This window comes from Oncorhynchus keta, unplaced genomic scaffold (assembly GCF_023373465.1).
Source record: "Oncorhynchus keta strain PuntledgeMale-10-30-2019 unplaced genomic scaffold, Oket_V2 Un_contig_4646_pilon_pilon, whole genome shotgun sequence".
NCBI lineage: Eukaryota > Metazoa > Chordata > Actinopteri > Salmoniformes > Salmonidae > Oncorhynchus > Oncorhynchus keta.
In genome coordinates, this window is record NW_026287884.1 from 29,654 (window position 1) to 47,126 (window position 17,473).

At 43.2% G+C, this 17,473-nt stretch overlaps 1 protein-coding gene and 1 long non-coding RNA gene across 6 annotated transcripts in view; one reads left to right on the top strand and one right to left on the bottom strand.

Annotated features, from left to right (window-relative positions):
* Nucleotides 1-2,201: 2,201 nt before the first annotated feature.
* LOC127924850 (zinc finger CCCH domain-containing protein 13-like) overlaps nt 2,202-17,473 on the top strand; it is a 37,856-nt gene continuing 22,584 nt past the window's right edge. The window contains exons 1-2 of one of the 5 annotated variants that reach the window (XM_052509460.1): nt 2,202-2,430; nt 4,252-4,571. In XM_052509460.1, coding sequence (XP_052365420.1) covers nt 4,550-4,571 — 22 coding nt within the window. In that variant the 5' untranslated portion in view covers nt 2,202-2,430; nt 4,252-4,549. Of the gene's footprint in view, nt 2,431-4,251; nt 4,572-13,015; nt 13,038-13,157; nt 13,180-13,201; nt 13,224-13,245; nt 13,268-17,473 lie in introns of those variants that run through there. The other 4 variants (XM_052509463.1, XM_052509464.1, XM_052509461.1 and 1 more) reach the window with 4 other exon arrangements.
* Nucleotides 12,931-13,510, bottom strand: LOC127924853 (uncharacterized). Its single transcript, XR_008119060.1, has 3 exons — nt 13,462-13,510; nt 13,114-13,289; nt 12,931-13,015 (listed from the first exon to the last, which is right to left on the bottom strand). It is a non-coding gene; the product is annotated as an uncharacterized LOC127924853 (long non-coding RNA).

Consider the following 17,473-nt stretch of genomic DNA (forward strand, 5'->3'; position numbering starts at 1 on the left):
TATCCCTGTTCCTGTTCCCATCAACCCCAGTCTTTGACAAACTACAGGCTAAAATATCCCTGTTCCTGTTCCCATCAACCCCTGTCTTTGACAAACTAGGTAGGCTACAATATCCATGTTCCTGGACCCCATCAACCCTGTCTGTTACAAACTCCAGGTAAAGTATCCCTGTTCCCCATCTGTTCCTGTTAATCAACCCCTGTCTTTGAGAAACTACAGGCTAAAATACCCCCCTGCTGCTAAAAATAAACTCAAATCAATAGCTGTACATGTTAATCAACAGGAGAAGCTGCTACATGTTAATACCCCTATAGCTGCTACATGTTAATCAACCCCAGGTCTGAGAAGATATGCTACAATCTGTAGACCCCTGCTACATGTTGAAAACCCCAGGTAGAGTAGCTGCCATGTTCAGTAGTTAATAAACCCAGGTAGAGTAGCTGCTACAAATGGACAGGTAGAGTAGCTGCTACATGTTAATGGACCCCAGTGTACAGACTGAGAAGTATGATCTGCTACATGTTAATGGACCCCAGGTATAGTAGCTGCTACATGTTAATGGACCCCAGGTAGAGTAGCTGCTACATGTTCAGTTGGGGTTGACCCCAGGTAGAGTAGCTGCTACATGTTCAGTAGTTAATGGACCCCAGGTAGAGTAGCTGCTACATGTTAATGGTCCCAGGTAGAGTAGCTGCTACATGTTAATGGACCCCAGGATGGGATTAGCTGCTAGATGTTAATGGACCCCAGGTAGAATGCTGAGAGGGGTTCATGGGTTAATGGACCCCAGGTGGGATTAGGGCTGCTACAGAGTAGTTAATGGGTTATAGCTTACATGTTAATGGACCCCAGGTAGAGTAGCTGCTACATGTTAGTAGCTGTGACCCCAGGTAGATAGCTGGGTGGGGTTGATGGGTAGAGACCCGTGGATGGGATTAGGGCTGTGAGAGATGGGTTATGGGTTATTTAGAATGTTGAGAGGGGTTGATGGGTAGATGGACCTGTGGATGGGATTAGGGCTGTGAGAGATGGGTTATGGGTTATTTAGAATGTTGAGAGGGGTTGATGGGTAGAGAGAGACCTGTGGATGGGATTAGGGCTGTGAGAGATGGGTTATGGGTTATTCAGAATGTTGAGAGGGGTTGATGGGTAGAGACCCCTGGATGGGATTAGGGCTGTGAGAGATGGGTTATGGGTTATTCAGAATGTTGAGAGGGGTTGATGGGTAGAGACCCGTGGATGGGATTAGGGCTGTGAGAGATGGGTTATGGGTTATTTAGAATGTTGAGAGGGGTTGATGGGTAGAGACCCGTGGATGGGATTAGGGCTGTGAGAGATGGGTTATGGGTTATTCAGAATGTTGAGAGGGGTTGATGGGTAGAGAGAGACCTGTGGATGGGATTAGGGCTGTGAGAGATGGGTTATGGGTTATTCAGAATGTTGAGAGGGGTTGATGGGTAGAGAGAGACCTGTGGATGGGATTAGGGCTGTGAGAGATGGGTTATGGGTTATTCAGAATGTTGAGAGGGGTTGATGGGTAGAGACCCCTGGATGGGATTAGGGCTGTGAGAGATGGGTTATGGGTTATTCAGAATGTTGAGAGGGGTTGATGGGTAGAGAGAGACCTGTGGATGGGATTAGGGCTGTGAGAGATGGGTTATGGGTTATTCAGAATGTTGAGAGGGGTTGATGGGTAGAGACCTGTGGATGGGATTAGGGCTGTGAGAGATGGGTTATGGGTTATTCAGAATGTTGAGAGGGGTTGATTTAAAAGGTTGTGTTTTATGTCATAAACACTGTGGTAAACATACAGTCTACACCCATCCCCTTGCATATAGGTGCCATTACAGACCATAATGCATCACGGTCATACAGCTGTTACATTAACACCCATAACACTGCTTGTAACGCCCCTACACACTATAACAGCATTTATTGCGTTTAACGGGCCAGAATCGCCCCCCCTCCTGCCTGACTGCAGAGCTGTGTGAGTCTCTGCTGCGGTCCTGAAGTCTCTCTACACAGACTTTTTCTATCAGCAAGGAACACCAGGGCCGCCTGGAAACCGACTCCCCCCCAAAATTCCCACTGCTTGTTTTTGAAGGCAGGGGCCATTTGAAACAGTCAGACTCCTTGGGCCATAATTGGTTTTTATAGAGCTGGCGCTGGACCCAAGTGTATACATCCGGGTGACTGACACCTCCCTCGGCCAATCAGAGAGTGAGTTGCGGAGGTCCTCGTAAAAACAATGCGCGTTTCATTGCGGAGGATTTTAATGGTCTGACGAGGGGCCTTGTCCCCCCCCCCGGCTCCTTTAGGACGGCCCAGATGGACCACAGAACAGAACGGCCTGATAACAGTACAGAACCAAAGGACCGATTCAGACCAAAATACGGATTTTACTGGTTTCTAAACACGTTTCCTTCTCAAGTAAGAGGCTAACTTGTTCTCGGTACTGTCACACTCGTCGCCTAATATCGCGAAACCTTGTTAAAAAAAAACCCTGTTTTAACATGTTTCTGCTTAAAGGTTAATCAGTTAAAAAAAAGGCGGGGGGTTGTTGTGTTTATCGTTACTTTGAAACGTTGTTGTTGTTGTATCTGTTCGTTGTTAGATACAGGAGAACAACCGCGTTCGCTGCTTTAAAGTTTTATAATAATGGCCCTGAGAAAAGTTTGAAACGTGGCCGCCGGAGCCTCTCCCTGCGCCGCATGGCCTGCAGCACCGCACCCCTCCACTAACCGGGTGTCTCGGTGCCTCGGAATCAAATATTATCGCTTCTTTATAGAACTATACACCGTCCAAATAATGTGATTAAAAAATTAAATAATATTTGATCAGATCTGCTGCCTGCCACGACTCAAAAATCCGCGGTGTGACCAGGCAACTCGCCACTCTGCCAGGTTGAAGGTTAAAAATTCAACATTTAGCCCGTTGTTTACTAAAATAACTTAATGAAAAATTATAATTGTACTTTTAATTAGACTTTTAGGTATATTTATTTTTTTATAACACTCAAATAGCGTTTTGTTAACCTTGTACCTAAGCAGATTGTATGTAGAAGCCACAACAAGAAGCAACTGCTGAGAAACCTGGGATTAATTACGGAGGATTTGGACGAGTTGACCATTCAGGTTTTCTTTTCCAGCACGAAAAGTCCGCTATTTAATTGTTACGTTTTAATGATTCAGATCGCCTACATAAGAGTCATTCAAGACTACCGTTTAGATAATTATTCTACATTTAAAAACAACGCGAGACTAGCCGAGTCTACTCGCTTGGCTGCATTTGGCATAAAAACACACATTAAATGTTATTATCGGGCTGTTTAGTGTGTTGTAAATACACACCAACTAAACAGACTCGGCAGTCGGCTGCCATCTAATATTTATAGAAATAGTGTTTTCTTACATTTTTAACCTTTTCCGTGACCAACACACGGTCGCCGAGGAGTGGTGTGAACAGCCGTCTGGGTGTGAACGGGCTGGGGTCAGATCCTCCAGGCGGCCTCGGGGATATCTGAACACTAACTGCGGATCAAGAGGCTCCAACACACCGCTAAACTCTTCTGATCAACGAGACGGGCTCTTCTGCAACCGTATTTTTTTATCTCTATTGGTTTTAATATATATTTGATGCGCCTGTGATATTTACGGTGTGTTGGTTTCATATGGAGTCTTTGGTCGGTGGAGCTGGCTGGTTCAGGGCTGGCGGAACAACTCGGTCATCGAGGCTATTCGAGAAGGAATCCATATTATAGAAGGAATCCATTTGACGACGAGTTTTTGGCTGAGCGGTTTTTGTTGATCATTGGGATCCTGATACCTCCAGTCTGGTCCAACTAACCGCTCAGTCCCCTGCCCCGTCAGCGGGAAGAGCGACGGATTCACCGTCTGCCGGAGAGTCGCGGAAGAAACGCAGCTGGTCAACTAAACCTTTTCAATAATCTTATTATTATTATTATTAGCACACAGTGGCTCATATGAAGGGTCTCTACAACCGCTTAACCGTTATTCCCATTTGCGCGTTTATGGAAGATTGTAAATTAAGTTTTTAAAGTGTTTTTCCAAACTGCGTCATTACCCCTCTAATGGACCGAGCTCCGTAGATTCCGGTAGGCTCTTGGGTAAAAAAAACGACTGAAAATCCCGTAAAAAAAACCCGTCTGTTACTAGTCTTATGATCTGACCTCGCCAGAGACAGACGTACGGTGTGATTGTATGTCAAGCGATTTGCTTGGTGTTTTTATAGGTCAGGATGTCGATGGGCATGGATCCACAGGGAGACCCACCACCAGCCTAGCCTTTAGCGGCTCTTTGGGAACACTATCCCGGACACAGGGCTAGCTCCACTCCCCCCCCACACACTGGAGAATGGATGGCCGAGATCTCGGACCCCCTCGGTCTGTCCATGTTCCCCCTCCCCTGTTGGCCATGGAGACCCACCGACTCGGAGCTGCTGCAGCAGCCAGGAGGATCCCTCCTCACCCGGACACTTGGGCACAGGGCACCCAGCAAACCTCCACGTCGGAAAATTCCTTCCAACGGTCATGAACCTCCATCCACATCACAGTAAGATCTATCTATCTATCTATCTATCTATCTATCTATCTATCTATCTATCTATCTATCTATCGTTCTATTTATTTTTTATTTTATTGCAAAAGAGCAGAAAAGTTTATTAAAAAAACAGTATATTTCACCTTTATTTAACTAGTTCTATCATCGTTTATCTATCTATCTATCTATCTCTATGAGAACAAGTTCTCATTTCATAGCAGTGTAGTTACAGATATAAATAATTTATAACACAGTAGCAGTCTATATTTAGGTGAATAATACAATTTAGCAGATTTAAATGATGTATGAGCAGAAAACTTCACAGTATATAGGTAGGTAGGCTATTTTTATACAGCTGCAGCGAGGTTAATGTAGTAATGACTACTTCACAGATATATAGGCTTTATGTAGTAATGTTAATAGGCTTTATGTAGGTTAATGTAGTAATGACACTTCACAGATATATAGGCTTTATGTAGGTTAATGTAGTAATGACACTTCACAGATATATAGGCTTTATGTAGGTTAATGTAGTAATGACACTTCACAGATATATAGGCTTTATGTAGGTTAATGTAGTAATGACACTTCACAGATATATAGGCTTTATGTAGGTTAATGTAGTAATGACACTTCACAGATATATAGGCTTTATGTAGGTTAATGTAGTAATGACACTTCACAGATATATAGGCTTTATGTAGGTTAATGTAGTAATGACACTTCACAGATATATAGGCTTTATGTAGGTTAATGTAGTAATGACACTTCACAGATATATAGGCTTTATGTAGGTTAATGTAGTAATGACACTTCACAGATATATAGGCTTTATGTAGGTTAATGTAGTAATGACACTTCACAGATATATAGGCTTTATGTAGGTTAATGTAGTAATGACACTTCACAGATATATATATTAGGCTATGTATGTAGGTAATGGGGTAAATGACTAAGATATATAGGCTTTATGTAGATGATAAACACTTCAGCAGCAGCTTTATGTAGGTTCTGTAGTAATGACACTTCATCCTCAGTTATAGGCTTTATGTAGGGTGTAATGTTCAGATAATAGGCTTTATGGGGTGGAAAGTAATGAACTTCACAGATATATAGGCTTTATGTAGGTTAATGTAGTAATGACACTTTCTCCAAAGATATATAGGCTTTTTAAGTTAATGTGTAATGACACTTGCAGATGGGATATAGGCTTTATGTAGGTTAATGTAGTAATGACACTTCACAGATATATAGGCTTTATGTAGGTTAATGTAGTAATGACACTTCACAGATATATAGGCTTTATGTAGGTTAATGTAGTAATGACACTTCACAGATATATAGGTAATTGAGGTAGCTATGTACATATAGGTTGGGGTAAAGTGACTAAGCAACAGGATAGATGATAAACAGTAGCAGCAGTGTGTGTGTGTGTCTGTCAGTGTGAAGGCCTCAGCCTCAGTTCAGCTGGTGGCTAGGACAACCCAACGAGTGTCCTCTCATATTCCCTTAAAAGACCTTCACTTGGGGTGGAAAACAAGAAGGCGCAATAGTACTGTTTGTCCATTTTCAGACGCCGTAGCCAGGATGCACTTTCTCCAAAAATAGTATTGAGTTACTTTTTAAGATAATTGGAAAGATCTTTGCGATGGGACAGAGAGTTGTGGGATCGAATGTAAACAGTCTCTCCGCTGCTCAACTAGAATCGTCCGTGCAGCTGCCAACGCCTCCAACACGTTGATCCGTTAGAACAAGCAGCCAGAATTCATACCGCCGGAGCAAGACAGAAACTCAACAAGATAATCAACTTCATCTCCCCTCTGCATTCAAGCAGCCCCCAGAATTCATACCGCCGGAGCAAGACAGAAACTCAACAAGATAATAGGTCTGTTCTCTGGTACTAGACATTTCAGAATTCATACCGCCGGAGCAAGACAGAAACTCAACTCAACTTCATCCCCTCTGCATTCAAGCAGCCCCCAGAATGTTTCATACTGTGGAGGGGCTGTTCTCAGAAACTAGACAAGATTTCTACTGTGGATAGGGGTCTGTTCTCTGAGTATAGGGGTCTGTTCTGAGTACTAGACATGTTTCTAGTCTGGATAGGGGTCTGTTCTCTGAGTACTAGACATGTTGGATAGGGTCTGTTCTGAGTCTGGATGGATAGGGGTCTGTTCTACAGTTTCTACTGGACATGTGTCTATGTTTCTGTGGATAGGGGTCTGTTCTGAGTACTAGACATGTTTCTAGTGTGGATAGGGGTCTGTTCTCTGAGTACTAGACATGTTTCTAGTGTGGATATGGGTCTGTTCTCTGAGTACTAGACATGTTTCTAGTGTGGATATGGGTCTGTTCTCTGAGTACTAGACATGTTTCTATCTGTGGATATGGGTCTGTTCTCTGAGTACTAGACATGTTTCTAGTGTGGATATGGGTCTGTTCTCTGAGTACTAGACATGTTTCTAGTGTGGATAGGGGTCTGTTCTCTGAGTACTAGACATGTTTCTAGTCTGGATATGGGTCTGTTCTCTGAGTACTAGACATGTTTCTAGTGTGGATATGGGTCTGTTCTCTGAGTACTAGACATGTTTCTATCTGTGGATATGGGTCTGTTCTCTGAGTACTAGACATGTTTCTAGTCTGGATAGGGGTCTGTTCTCTGAGTACTAGACATGTTTCTAGCTGTGGATAGGGGTCTGTTCTCTGAGTACTAGACATGTTTCTAGCTGTGGATATGGGTCTGTTCTCTGAGTACTAGACATGTTTCTAGTGTGGATAGGGGTTTGTTCTCTGAGTACTAGACATGTTTCTAGTGTGGATAGGGGTCTGTTCTGAGTACTAGACATGTTTCTAGTCTGGATAGGGGTCTGTTCTCTGAGTACTAGACATGTTTCTAGCTGTGGATAGGGGTCTGTTCTCTGAGTACTAGACATGTTTCTAGCTGTGGATATGGGTCTGTTCTCTGAGTACTAGACAATTCATTGATCACATAAGCAAGCTAAAGTGGTCAATGAATTGGCCAATGCACCCTGTGTTGGGCTAACTACAGATGAACTGACCTCCAGAGAGGTACCTATAACGTGGGTCATATTTATATAACCCTGGAGACCAGACCTCTGGTATAACGTGGGTCATATTTATATAACCCTGGAGACCAGACCTCTGGTATAACATGGGTCATATTTATATAACCCTGGAGACCAGACCTCTGGTAACGTGGGTCATATTTATATAACCCTGGAGACCAAACCTCTGGTATAACGTGGGTCATATATATATAACCCTGGAGACCAGACCTCTGGTATAACATGGGTCATATTTATATAACCCTGGAGACATGGGTCATATTTATATAACCCTGGAGACCAGACCTCTGGTAACGTGGGTCATATTTATATAACACTGGAGACATGGGTCATATTTATATAACCCTGGAGACCAGACCTCTGGTATAACGTGGGTCATATTTATATAACCCTGGAGACATGGGTCATATTTATATAACCCTGGAGACCAGACCTCTGGTAACGTGGGTCATATTTATATAACCCTGGAGACCAGACCTCTGGTATAACATGGGTCATATTTATATAACCCTGGAGACCAGACCTCTGGTAACGTGGGTCATATTTATATAACCCTGGAGACCAGACCTCTGGTATAACATGGGTCATATTTATATAACCCTGGAGACCAGACCTCTGGTATAACATGGGTCATATTTATATAACCCTGGAGACCAGACCTCTGGTATAACATGGGTCATATTTATATAACCCTGGAGACCAGACCTCTGGTATAACATGGGTCATATTTATATAACCCTGGAGACCAGACCTCTGGTATAACATGGGTCATATTTATATAACCCTGGAGACCAGACCTCTGGTATAACATGGGTCATATTTATATAACCCTGGAGACCAGACCTCTGGGATAACATGGGTCATATTTATATAACCCTGGAGACCAGACCTCTGGTATAACATGGGTCATATTTATATAACCCTGGAGACCAGACCTCTGGTAACGTGGGTCATATTTATATAACCCTGGAGACCAGACCTCTGGTATAACATGGGTCATATTTATATAACCCTGGAGACCAGACCTCTGGTAACGTGGGTCATATTTATATAACCCTGGAGACCAGACCTCTGGTATAACATGGGTCATATTTATATAACCCTGGAGACATGGGTCATATTTATATAACCCTGGAGACCAGACCTCTGGTAACGTCTGTCATATTTATATAACCCTGGAGACCAGACCTCTGGTATAACATGGGTCATATTTATATAACCCTGGAGACCAGACCTCTGGTAACGTGGGTCATATTTATATAACCCTGGAGACCAGACCTCTGGTATAACATGGGTCATATTTATATAACCCTGGAGACCAGACCTCTGGTATAACATGGGTCATATTTATATAACCCTGGAGACATGGGTCATATTTATATAACCCTGGAGACCAGACCTCTGGTAACGTCTGTCATATTTATATAACCCTGGAGACCAGACCTCTGGTATAACATGGGTCATATTTATATAACCCTGGAGACCAGACCTCTGGTATAATGGGTCATATTTATATAACCCTGGAGACACCTCTGGGTCATATTTATATAACCCTGAGACCAGACCTCTGGGGTCATATTTATATAACCCTGGAGACCAGACCTCTGGTAACGTGGGTCATATTTATATAACCCTGGAGACCAGACCTCTGGTAACGTGGGTCATATTTATATAACCCTGGAAACCAGACCTCTGGTACAAATGATACAAGTTTACTCAGACTGGTCTGTGCTCTTGGTTTTACGAGATTAAATGATACATTGTATCATCATTGGAGCAGTGAGCAAAGCCAGCAATGTAAGGAATGTAGAAATCTAACAAGCCATGACTCATCAGGGTCTGGTGTCTGCATCCCTCCTCGCCAACGCTGACGGAAGAATAGATGTTTATGAAGAGGGGGACGGAGAGGCGCGAGCGACTGAAGGCTGGTAGTGGATGTTAGCGCGTGGATTACAGCTGCAACACGTGATCTGCGCATGAAAGCGGAGAGGGACGTTTTGTACCTGCGCGTGCGTTCAAGAGACACAAGTGGCAGTTGGGTTTAAATTCAACAGGATTTCAACAGCGGGTTTGTTATTGATCGGTAGTGAGTGTCGTAGGAAACGGGTACTACGGTATTCTGAAATGTTGGTATCGCGATGTTTTGGTGTTACCGTGCAATAAATACTACTGTGCATGTGACTACATTTAAAAAAAAAATAAAAAAGCGTATTGTTGTTTTGGACTATTGTCAAAGAGAACATTAGACCTTTTAAAAATATATAATTTTATGTAACCTTTGAGATTAGTCTTATTTCCAGTTTTAATGCAAGATAGGAATTTGCCACAATGTTTGTTATTCAAATGAGGTATTTCATAAAAACTGAAATGTAAGTAAGTAAATAGCCCACACAAACTTGAAAAATGTATTCAAGGTTTTGTTTTTCAGGGTTTTCACTCTCAAATCGCACGTTGTTTTATTAATAGAAAATCCAATATTGCTTTTCTTCTAAATCCACAACGATGCTTAAACCACATCAGGAGACCACTACTGAGGTTTGGGGGAAAATCTGAGACATTTCGATATTTGGGTGAAGTTACCCTTTAATACAAGTGAGAACCGACCAAGAGGCTGTTGTTGTTTAGCACCTAGCAAGAGGCTGTTGTTGTTTAGCACCTAGCAAGAGGCTGTTGTTGTTTAGCACCTAGCAAGAGGCTGTTGTTGTTTAGCACCTAGCAAGAGGCTGTTGTTGTTTAGCACCTAGCAAGAGGCTGTTGTTGTTTAGCACCTAGCAAGAGGCTGTTGTTGTTTAGCACCTAGCAAGAGGCTGTTGTTGTTTAGCACCTAGCAAGAGGCTGTTGTTGTTTAGCACCTAGCAAGAGGCTGTGGTTGTTTAGCACCTAGCAAGAGGCTGTTGTTGTTTAGCACCTAGCAAGAGGCTGTTGTTGTTTAGCACCTAGCAAGAGGCTGTTGTTGTTTAGCACCTAGCAAGAGGCTGTTGTTGTTTAGCACCTAGCAAGAGGCTGTTGTTGTTTAGCACCAAGGAAGAGGCTGTTGTTGTTTAGCACCTAGCAAGAGGCTGTTGTTGTTTAGCACCTAGCAAGAGGCTGTTGTTGTTTAGCACCTAGCAAGAGGCTGTTGTTGTTTAGCACCTAGCAAGAGGCTGTTGTTGTTTAGCACCTAGCAAGAGGCTGTTGTTGTTTTAGCACCTAGCAAGAGGCTGTTGTTGTTTAGCACCTAGCAAGAGGCTGTTGTTGTTTAGCACCTAGCAAGAGGCTGTTGTTGTTTAGCACCTAGCAAGAGGCTGTTGTTGTTTAGCGCCTAGCAAGAGGCTGTTGTTGTTTAGCACCTAGCAAGAGGCTGTTGTTGTTTAGCACCTAGCAAGAGGCTGTTGTTGTTTAGCGCCTAGCAAGAGGCTGTTGTTGTTTAGCACCTAGCAAGAGGCTGTTGTTGTTTAGCGCCTAGCAAGAGGCTGTTGTTGTTTAGCACCTAGCAAGAGGCTGTTGTTGTTTAGCACCTAGCAAGAGGCTGTTGTTGTTTAGCACCTAGCAAGAGGCTGTTGTTGTTTAGCACCTAGCAAGAGGCTGTTGTTGTTTAGCACCTAGCAAGAGGCTGTTGTTGTTTAGCACCTAGCAAGAGGCTGTTGTTGTTTAGCACCTAGCAAGAGGCTGTTGTTGTTTAGCACCTAGCAAGAGGCTGTTGTTGTTTAGCACCTAGCAAGAGGCTGTTGTTGTTTAGCACCTAGCAAGAGGCTGTTGTTGTTTAGCACCTAGCAAGAGGCTGTTGTTGTTTAGCACCTAGCAAGAGGCTGTTGTTGTTTAGCACCTAGCAAGAGGCTGTTGTTGTTTAGCACCTAGCAAGAGGCTGTTGTTGTTTAGCACCTAGCAAGAGGCTGTTGTTGTTTAGCACCTAGCAAGAGGCTGTTGTTGTTTAGCACCTAGCAAGAGGCTGTTGTTGTTTAGCACCTAGCAAGAGGCTGTTGTTGTTTAGCACCTAGCAAGAGGCTGTTGTTGTTTAGCACCTAGCAAGAGGCTGTTGTTGTTTAGCACCTAGCAAGAGGCTGTTGTTGTTTAGCACCTAGCAAGAGGCTGTTGTTGTTTAGCACCTAGCAAGAGGCTGTTGTTGTTTAGTTAGCAAGACTAGCACCTGGCAAGAGGCTGTTGTTGTTTAGCACCTGCAAGAGGCTGTTGTTGTTTAGCACCTGGCAAGAGGCTGTTGTTGTTTTGAGGACCTGGCAAGAGGCTGTTGTTGTTTAGCACCTAGCAAGAGGCTGTTGTTGAGCACCTAGCAAGAGGCTGTTTAGAAGCACCAGCAAGAGGCTGTTGTTGTTTAGAGGAGAGGCTGTTGTTGTTTAGCACCTAGCAAGAGGCTGTTGTTGTTTAGCACCTAGCAAGAGGCTGTTGTTGTTTAGCACCTAGCAAGAGGCTGTTGTTGTTTAGCACCTGTTTGAGCAGCAAGAGGCTGTTGTTGTTTACCTGGAGGGTTGTTGTTTAGAACCAGCAAGAGGCGTGTTGTTTAGCACCAGGTGTGTGGCTGTGTGTTTTCTTGCTGGTCATCAAGAGGCTGATATGATTTTTAGCAGCTCCACAGAGGCCATCTCTAAACACTTGAGGTGATTTGTAGCTAGCAAGAGGCTGGGTTTAGAGAAGAGGTGTTGTTGTTTAGCACCTAGCAAGAGGCAGTTTGGCATTTGAAATGTTGTTGTTTCCATGCAAGAGGAGCCAGGCTTTTGTTTCACCACAGGCAGTGTTTTTGTTGAGGCTGTTTTGTTTGTGGAATTTCAGATAAATATAGCTCTGTTTTTTTCTCCTCACCAAAAATGAAGCTGTTGTTGTTTATCTCTGGTGAGCCCACCTTCTGTTTCACCAGAATGGCTGGTGTTTTATCTCTAGTGACCCACCTTCTCCTCTCACAGAATGAAGGTTGTTTATCTGTTGTGACCCACCTTCTCCTCTCCAGAATGAAGGGTATTTATCTGTAGTGACCCACCTTCTCCTCTCCAGAATGAAGGGTATTTATCTCTAGTGACCCAGAGGCTTTGTTGTTTCCAGCAAAGGCTGTTGTTGTTAGCACCTGACTCATCACCTCACTGTGTTTACTGGGGAGGGGTAGAACCATCAAGAAGCGTGTCAGGTGTGTATTTTTCTAGCTGGTCCAAGTGATATTCTCAGCTCTCCAGAACAAGGGTATGATTTATCTCTAGTGACTTACCTTCTCCTTCCAGAATGAAGGTATTTATCTCTAGTGACCCACCTTCTCCTCTCCAGAATGTTGGTTTATTTATCTCTAGTGACCCACCTTTCCTCTCCTCTCCAGAATGAAGGGTATTTATCTCTAGTGACCCACCTTCTCCTCTCCAGAATGAAGGGTATTTATCTCTAGTGACCCACCTTCTCCTCTCCAGAATGAAGGGTATTTATCTCTAGTGGCCCACCTTCTCTTCTCCTCTCCTCTCCAGAATGAAGGGTATTTATCTCTAGTGACCCACCTTCTCCTCTCCAGAATGAAGGGTATTTATCTCTAGTGACCCACCTTCTCCTCTCCAGAATGAAGGGTATTTATCTCTAGTGACCCACCTTCTCCTCTCCAGAATGAAGGGTATTTATCTCTAGTGACCCACCTTCTCCTCTCCAGAATGAAGGGTATTTATCTCTAGTGACCCACCTTCTCCTCTCCTCTCCAGAATGAAGGGTATTTATCTCTAGTGACCCACCTTCTCCTCTCCAGAATGGGTATTTATCTCTAGTGACCCACCTTCTCCTCTCCAGAATGAAGGGTATTTATCTCTAGTGGGGATCCTCTCCAGAATGAAGGGTATTTATCTCTAGTGACCCACCTTCTCCTCTCCAGAATGAAGGGTATTTATCTCTAGTGACCCACCTTCTCCTGTCCAGAATGGGTATTTATCTCTAGTGACCCACCTTCTCCTCTCCTCTCCAGAATGAAGGGTATTTATCTCTGGTGAAATTCTACCATTGATCTGTGTGTGTAGTTTGGTTTAGAGGCAGAGTTGTTTGTCAGATAGTGACGTCAAACCCTGGGTATTTTAACATGCCATGACACACACACACACACACACACACACACACACACACACACACACACACACACACACACACACACACACACACACACACACACACACACACACACACACACACACACCACCCCCTGTAACAAGCCCAACCCTCTGTGTGTGACAGCTGCTATGTGTGGTGGAGTGAGGAGAGGATTGTGGGTGTATGTACGCACATTGTGTGTGTGAGAGCAAGTGTTGGTGCAGTGTGTGTGTGTTGGTGCAGTGTGTGTTGGTGCAGTGTGTGTGTTGGTGCAGTGTGTGTGTGTGGTCATTCTATCAGTGACAGCTTTATGCTATCTTGTTTCCCCTCTATTCATCTAAGACACACTGTGTGAGTGCTCCATTCATGGTAACAGAGAGACTCCGCCTATCACTCCTCTCTTCTTCTGTGGTTTGTGTTTTATAATGGAGCTCTAGTGGTTTATATGAATGGACAGCTAGTGGTTTTTGAATGGAGCTCTAGTGCTTTATATGAATGGAGCTCTAGTGGTTTATATGAATGGAGCTCTAGTGGTTTATATGAATGGAGCTCTTGTTTATATGAATGGAGCCTAGTGGTTTATATGAATGGAGCTCTAGTGGTGTATATGAATAGCTCTTGGTCTATATGAATGGAGCTCTGTGGTTTATATGGATGGTGCTCTAGTGGTTTATATGAATGGAGCTCTAGTGGTTTATATGGATGGAGCTCTAGTGGTTTATATGATGGAGCTCTAGTGGTGTATATGGATGGAGCTCTAGTGGTTTATATGGATGGAGCTCTAGTGGTTTATATGAATGGAGCTCTAGTGGTTTATATGAATGGAGCTCTAGTGGTTTATATGAATGGAGCTCTAGTGGTTTATATGGATGGAGCTCTAGTGGTGTATATGAATGGAGCTCTAGTGGTTTATATGGATGGAGCTCTAGTGGTTTATATGAATGGAGCTCTAGTGGTTTATATGAATGGAGCTCTAGTGGTTTATATGGATGGAGCTCTAGTGGTTTATATGAATGGAGCTCTAGTGGTTTATATGAATGGAGTTCTAGTGGTTTATATGAATGGAGCTCTAGTGGTTTATATGAATGGAGCTCTAGTGGTTTATATGAATGGAGCTCTAGTGGTTTATATGGATGGAGCTCTAGTGGTTATATGAATGGAGCTCTAGTGGTTTATATGAATGGAGTTCTAGTGGTTTATATGGATGGAGCTCTAGTGGTTTATATGGATGGAGCTCTAGTGGTTGATATGAATGGAGCTCTGGTGGTTTATATGAATGGAGCTCTGGTGGTTTATATGAATGGAGCTCTAGCGGTTTATATGGATGGAGCTCTAGTGGTGTATATGGATGGAGCTCTAGTGGTGTATATGGATGGAGCTCTAGTGGTTTATATGGATGGAGCTCTAGTGGTTTATATGAATGGAGCTCTAGTGGTTTATATGGATGGAGCTCTAGTGGTTGATATGAATGGAGCTCTAGTGGTTTATGAATGGAGCCCTAGTGGTTTATATGGATGGAGCTCTAGTGGTTGATATGAATGGAGCTCTGGTGGTTTATATGAATGGAGCTCTAGTTTATATGAATGGAGCTCTAGTGTATATGAATGGAGCTTATATATGAATGGAGCTCTAGTGGTTTATATGAATGGAGCTCTAGTGGTTTATATGAATGGAGCTCTGGTGGTTTATATGGATGGAGCTCTAGTGGTGTATATGAATGGAGCTCTAGTGGTGTATATGAATGGAGCTCTGGTGGTTTATATGAATGGAGCTCTAGTGGTGTATATGAATGGAGCTCTAGTGGTGTATATGAATGGAGCTCTAGTGGTGTATATGAATGGAGCTCTGGTGGTTTATATGAATGGAGCTCTAGTGGGTATATGAATGGAGCTCTAGTGGTGTATATGAATGGAGCTCTAGTGGTGTATATGAATGGAGCTCTAGTGGTGTATATGAATGGAGCTCTAGTGGTTTATATGAATGGAGCCCTAGTGGTTTATATGGATGGAGCTCTAGTGGTTGATATGAATGGAGCTCTGGTGGTTGATATGAATGGAGCTCTAGAGGTGTATATGGATGGAGCTCTAGTGGTTTATATGGATGGAGCTCTAGTGGTTTATATGAATGGAGCTCTAGTGGTGTATATGAATGGAGCTCTAGTGGTTTATATGGATGGAGCTCTAGTGGTTTATATGAATGGAGCTCTAGTGGTTTATATGAATGGAGCTCTAGTGGTTTATATGGATGGAGCTCTAGTGGTTTATATGAATGGAGCTCTAGTGGTTTATATGAATGGAGCTCTAGTGGTTTATATGAATGGAGCTCTAGTGGTGTATATGAATGGAGCTCTAGTGGTGTATATGAATGGAGCTCTAGTGGTTTATATGAATGGAGCTCTAGTGGTGTATATGAATGGAGCTCTAGTGGTGTATATGAATGGAGCTCTAGTGGTTTATATGAATGGAGCTCTAGTGGTTTATATGAATGGAGCTCTAGTGGTTTATATGAATGGAGCTCTAGTGGTTTATATGGATGGAGCTCTGGTGGTTGATATGAATGGAGCTCTGGTGGTTTATATGGATGGAGCTCTAGTGGTTGATATGAATGGAGCTCTGGTGGTTTATATGAATGGAGCTCTAGCGGTTTATATTGATGGAGCTCTAGTGGTTTATATGGATGGAGCTCTAGTGGTGTATATGGATGGAGCTCTAGTGGTTTATATGGATGGAGCTCTAGTGGTTTATATGGATGGAGCTCTAGTGGTTTATATGGATGGAGCTCTAGTGGTTGATATGAATGGAGCTCTAGTGGTTTATATGAATGGAGCCCTAGTGGTTTATATGGATGGAGCTCTAGTGGTTGATATGAATGGAGCTCTGGTGGTTTATATGAATGGAGCTCTAGTGGTGTATATGAATGGAGCTCTAGTGGTGTATATGAATGGAGCTCTAGTGGTGTATATGAATGGAGCTCTAGTGGTTTATATGAATGGAGCTCTAGTGGTTTATATGGATGGAGCTCTAGTGGTGTATATGAATGGAGCTCTAGTGGTGTATATGAATGGAGCTCTGGTGGTTTATATGAATGGAGCTCTAGTGGTGTATATGAATGGAGCTCTAGTGGTGTATATGAATGGAGCTCTAGTGGTGTATATGAATGGAGCTCTAGTGGTGTATATGAATGGAGCTCTAGTGGTTTATATGAATGGAGCTCTAGTGGTGTATATGAATGGAGCTCTAGTGGTGTATATGAATGGAGCTCTAGTGGTGTATATGAATGGAGCTCTAGTGGTGTATATGAATGGAGCTCTAGTGGTTTATATGAATGGAGCTAGTGGTTTATATGGATGGAGCTCTAGTGGTTGATATGAATGGAGCTCTGGTGGTTGATATGAATGGAGCTCTGGTGTATATGGATGGAGCTCTAGTGGTTTATATGAATGGAGCTCTAGTGGTGTATATGAATGGAGCTCTAGTGGTGTATATGAATGGAGCTCTAGTGTGTTGAATGGAGCTCTATGGAATGGAGCTCTGGTGGTTTATATGAATGGAGCTCTAGTGGTGTATATGAATGGAGCTCTAGTGGTGTATATGAATGGAGCTCTAGTGGTATATATGAATGGAGCTCTAGTGGTGTATATGAATGGAGCTCTAGTGGTTTATATGAATGGAGCCCTAGTGGTTTATATGGATGGAGCTCTGGTGGTTGATATGAATGGAGCTCTGGTGGTTGATATGAATGGAGCTCTAGAGGTGTATATGGATGGAGCTCTAGTGGTGTATATGAATG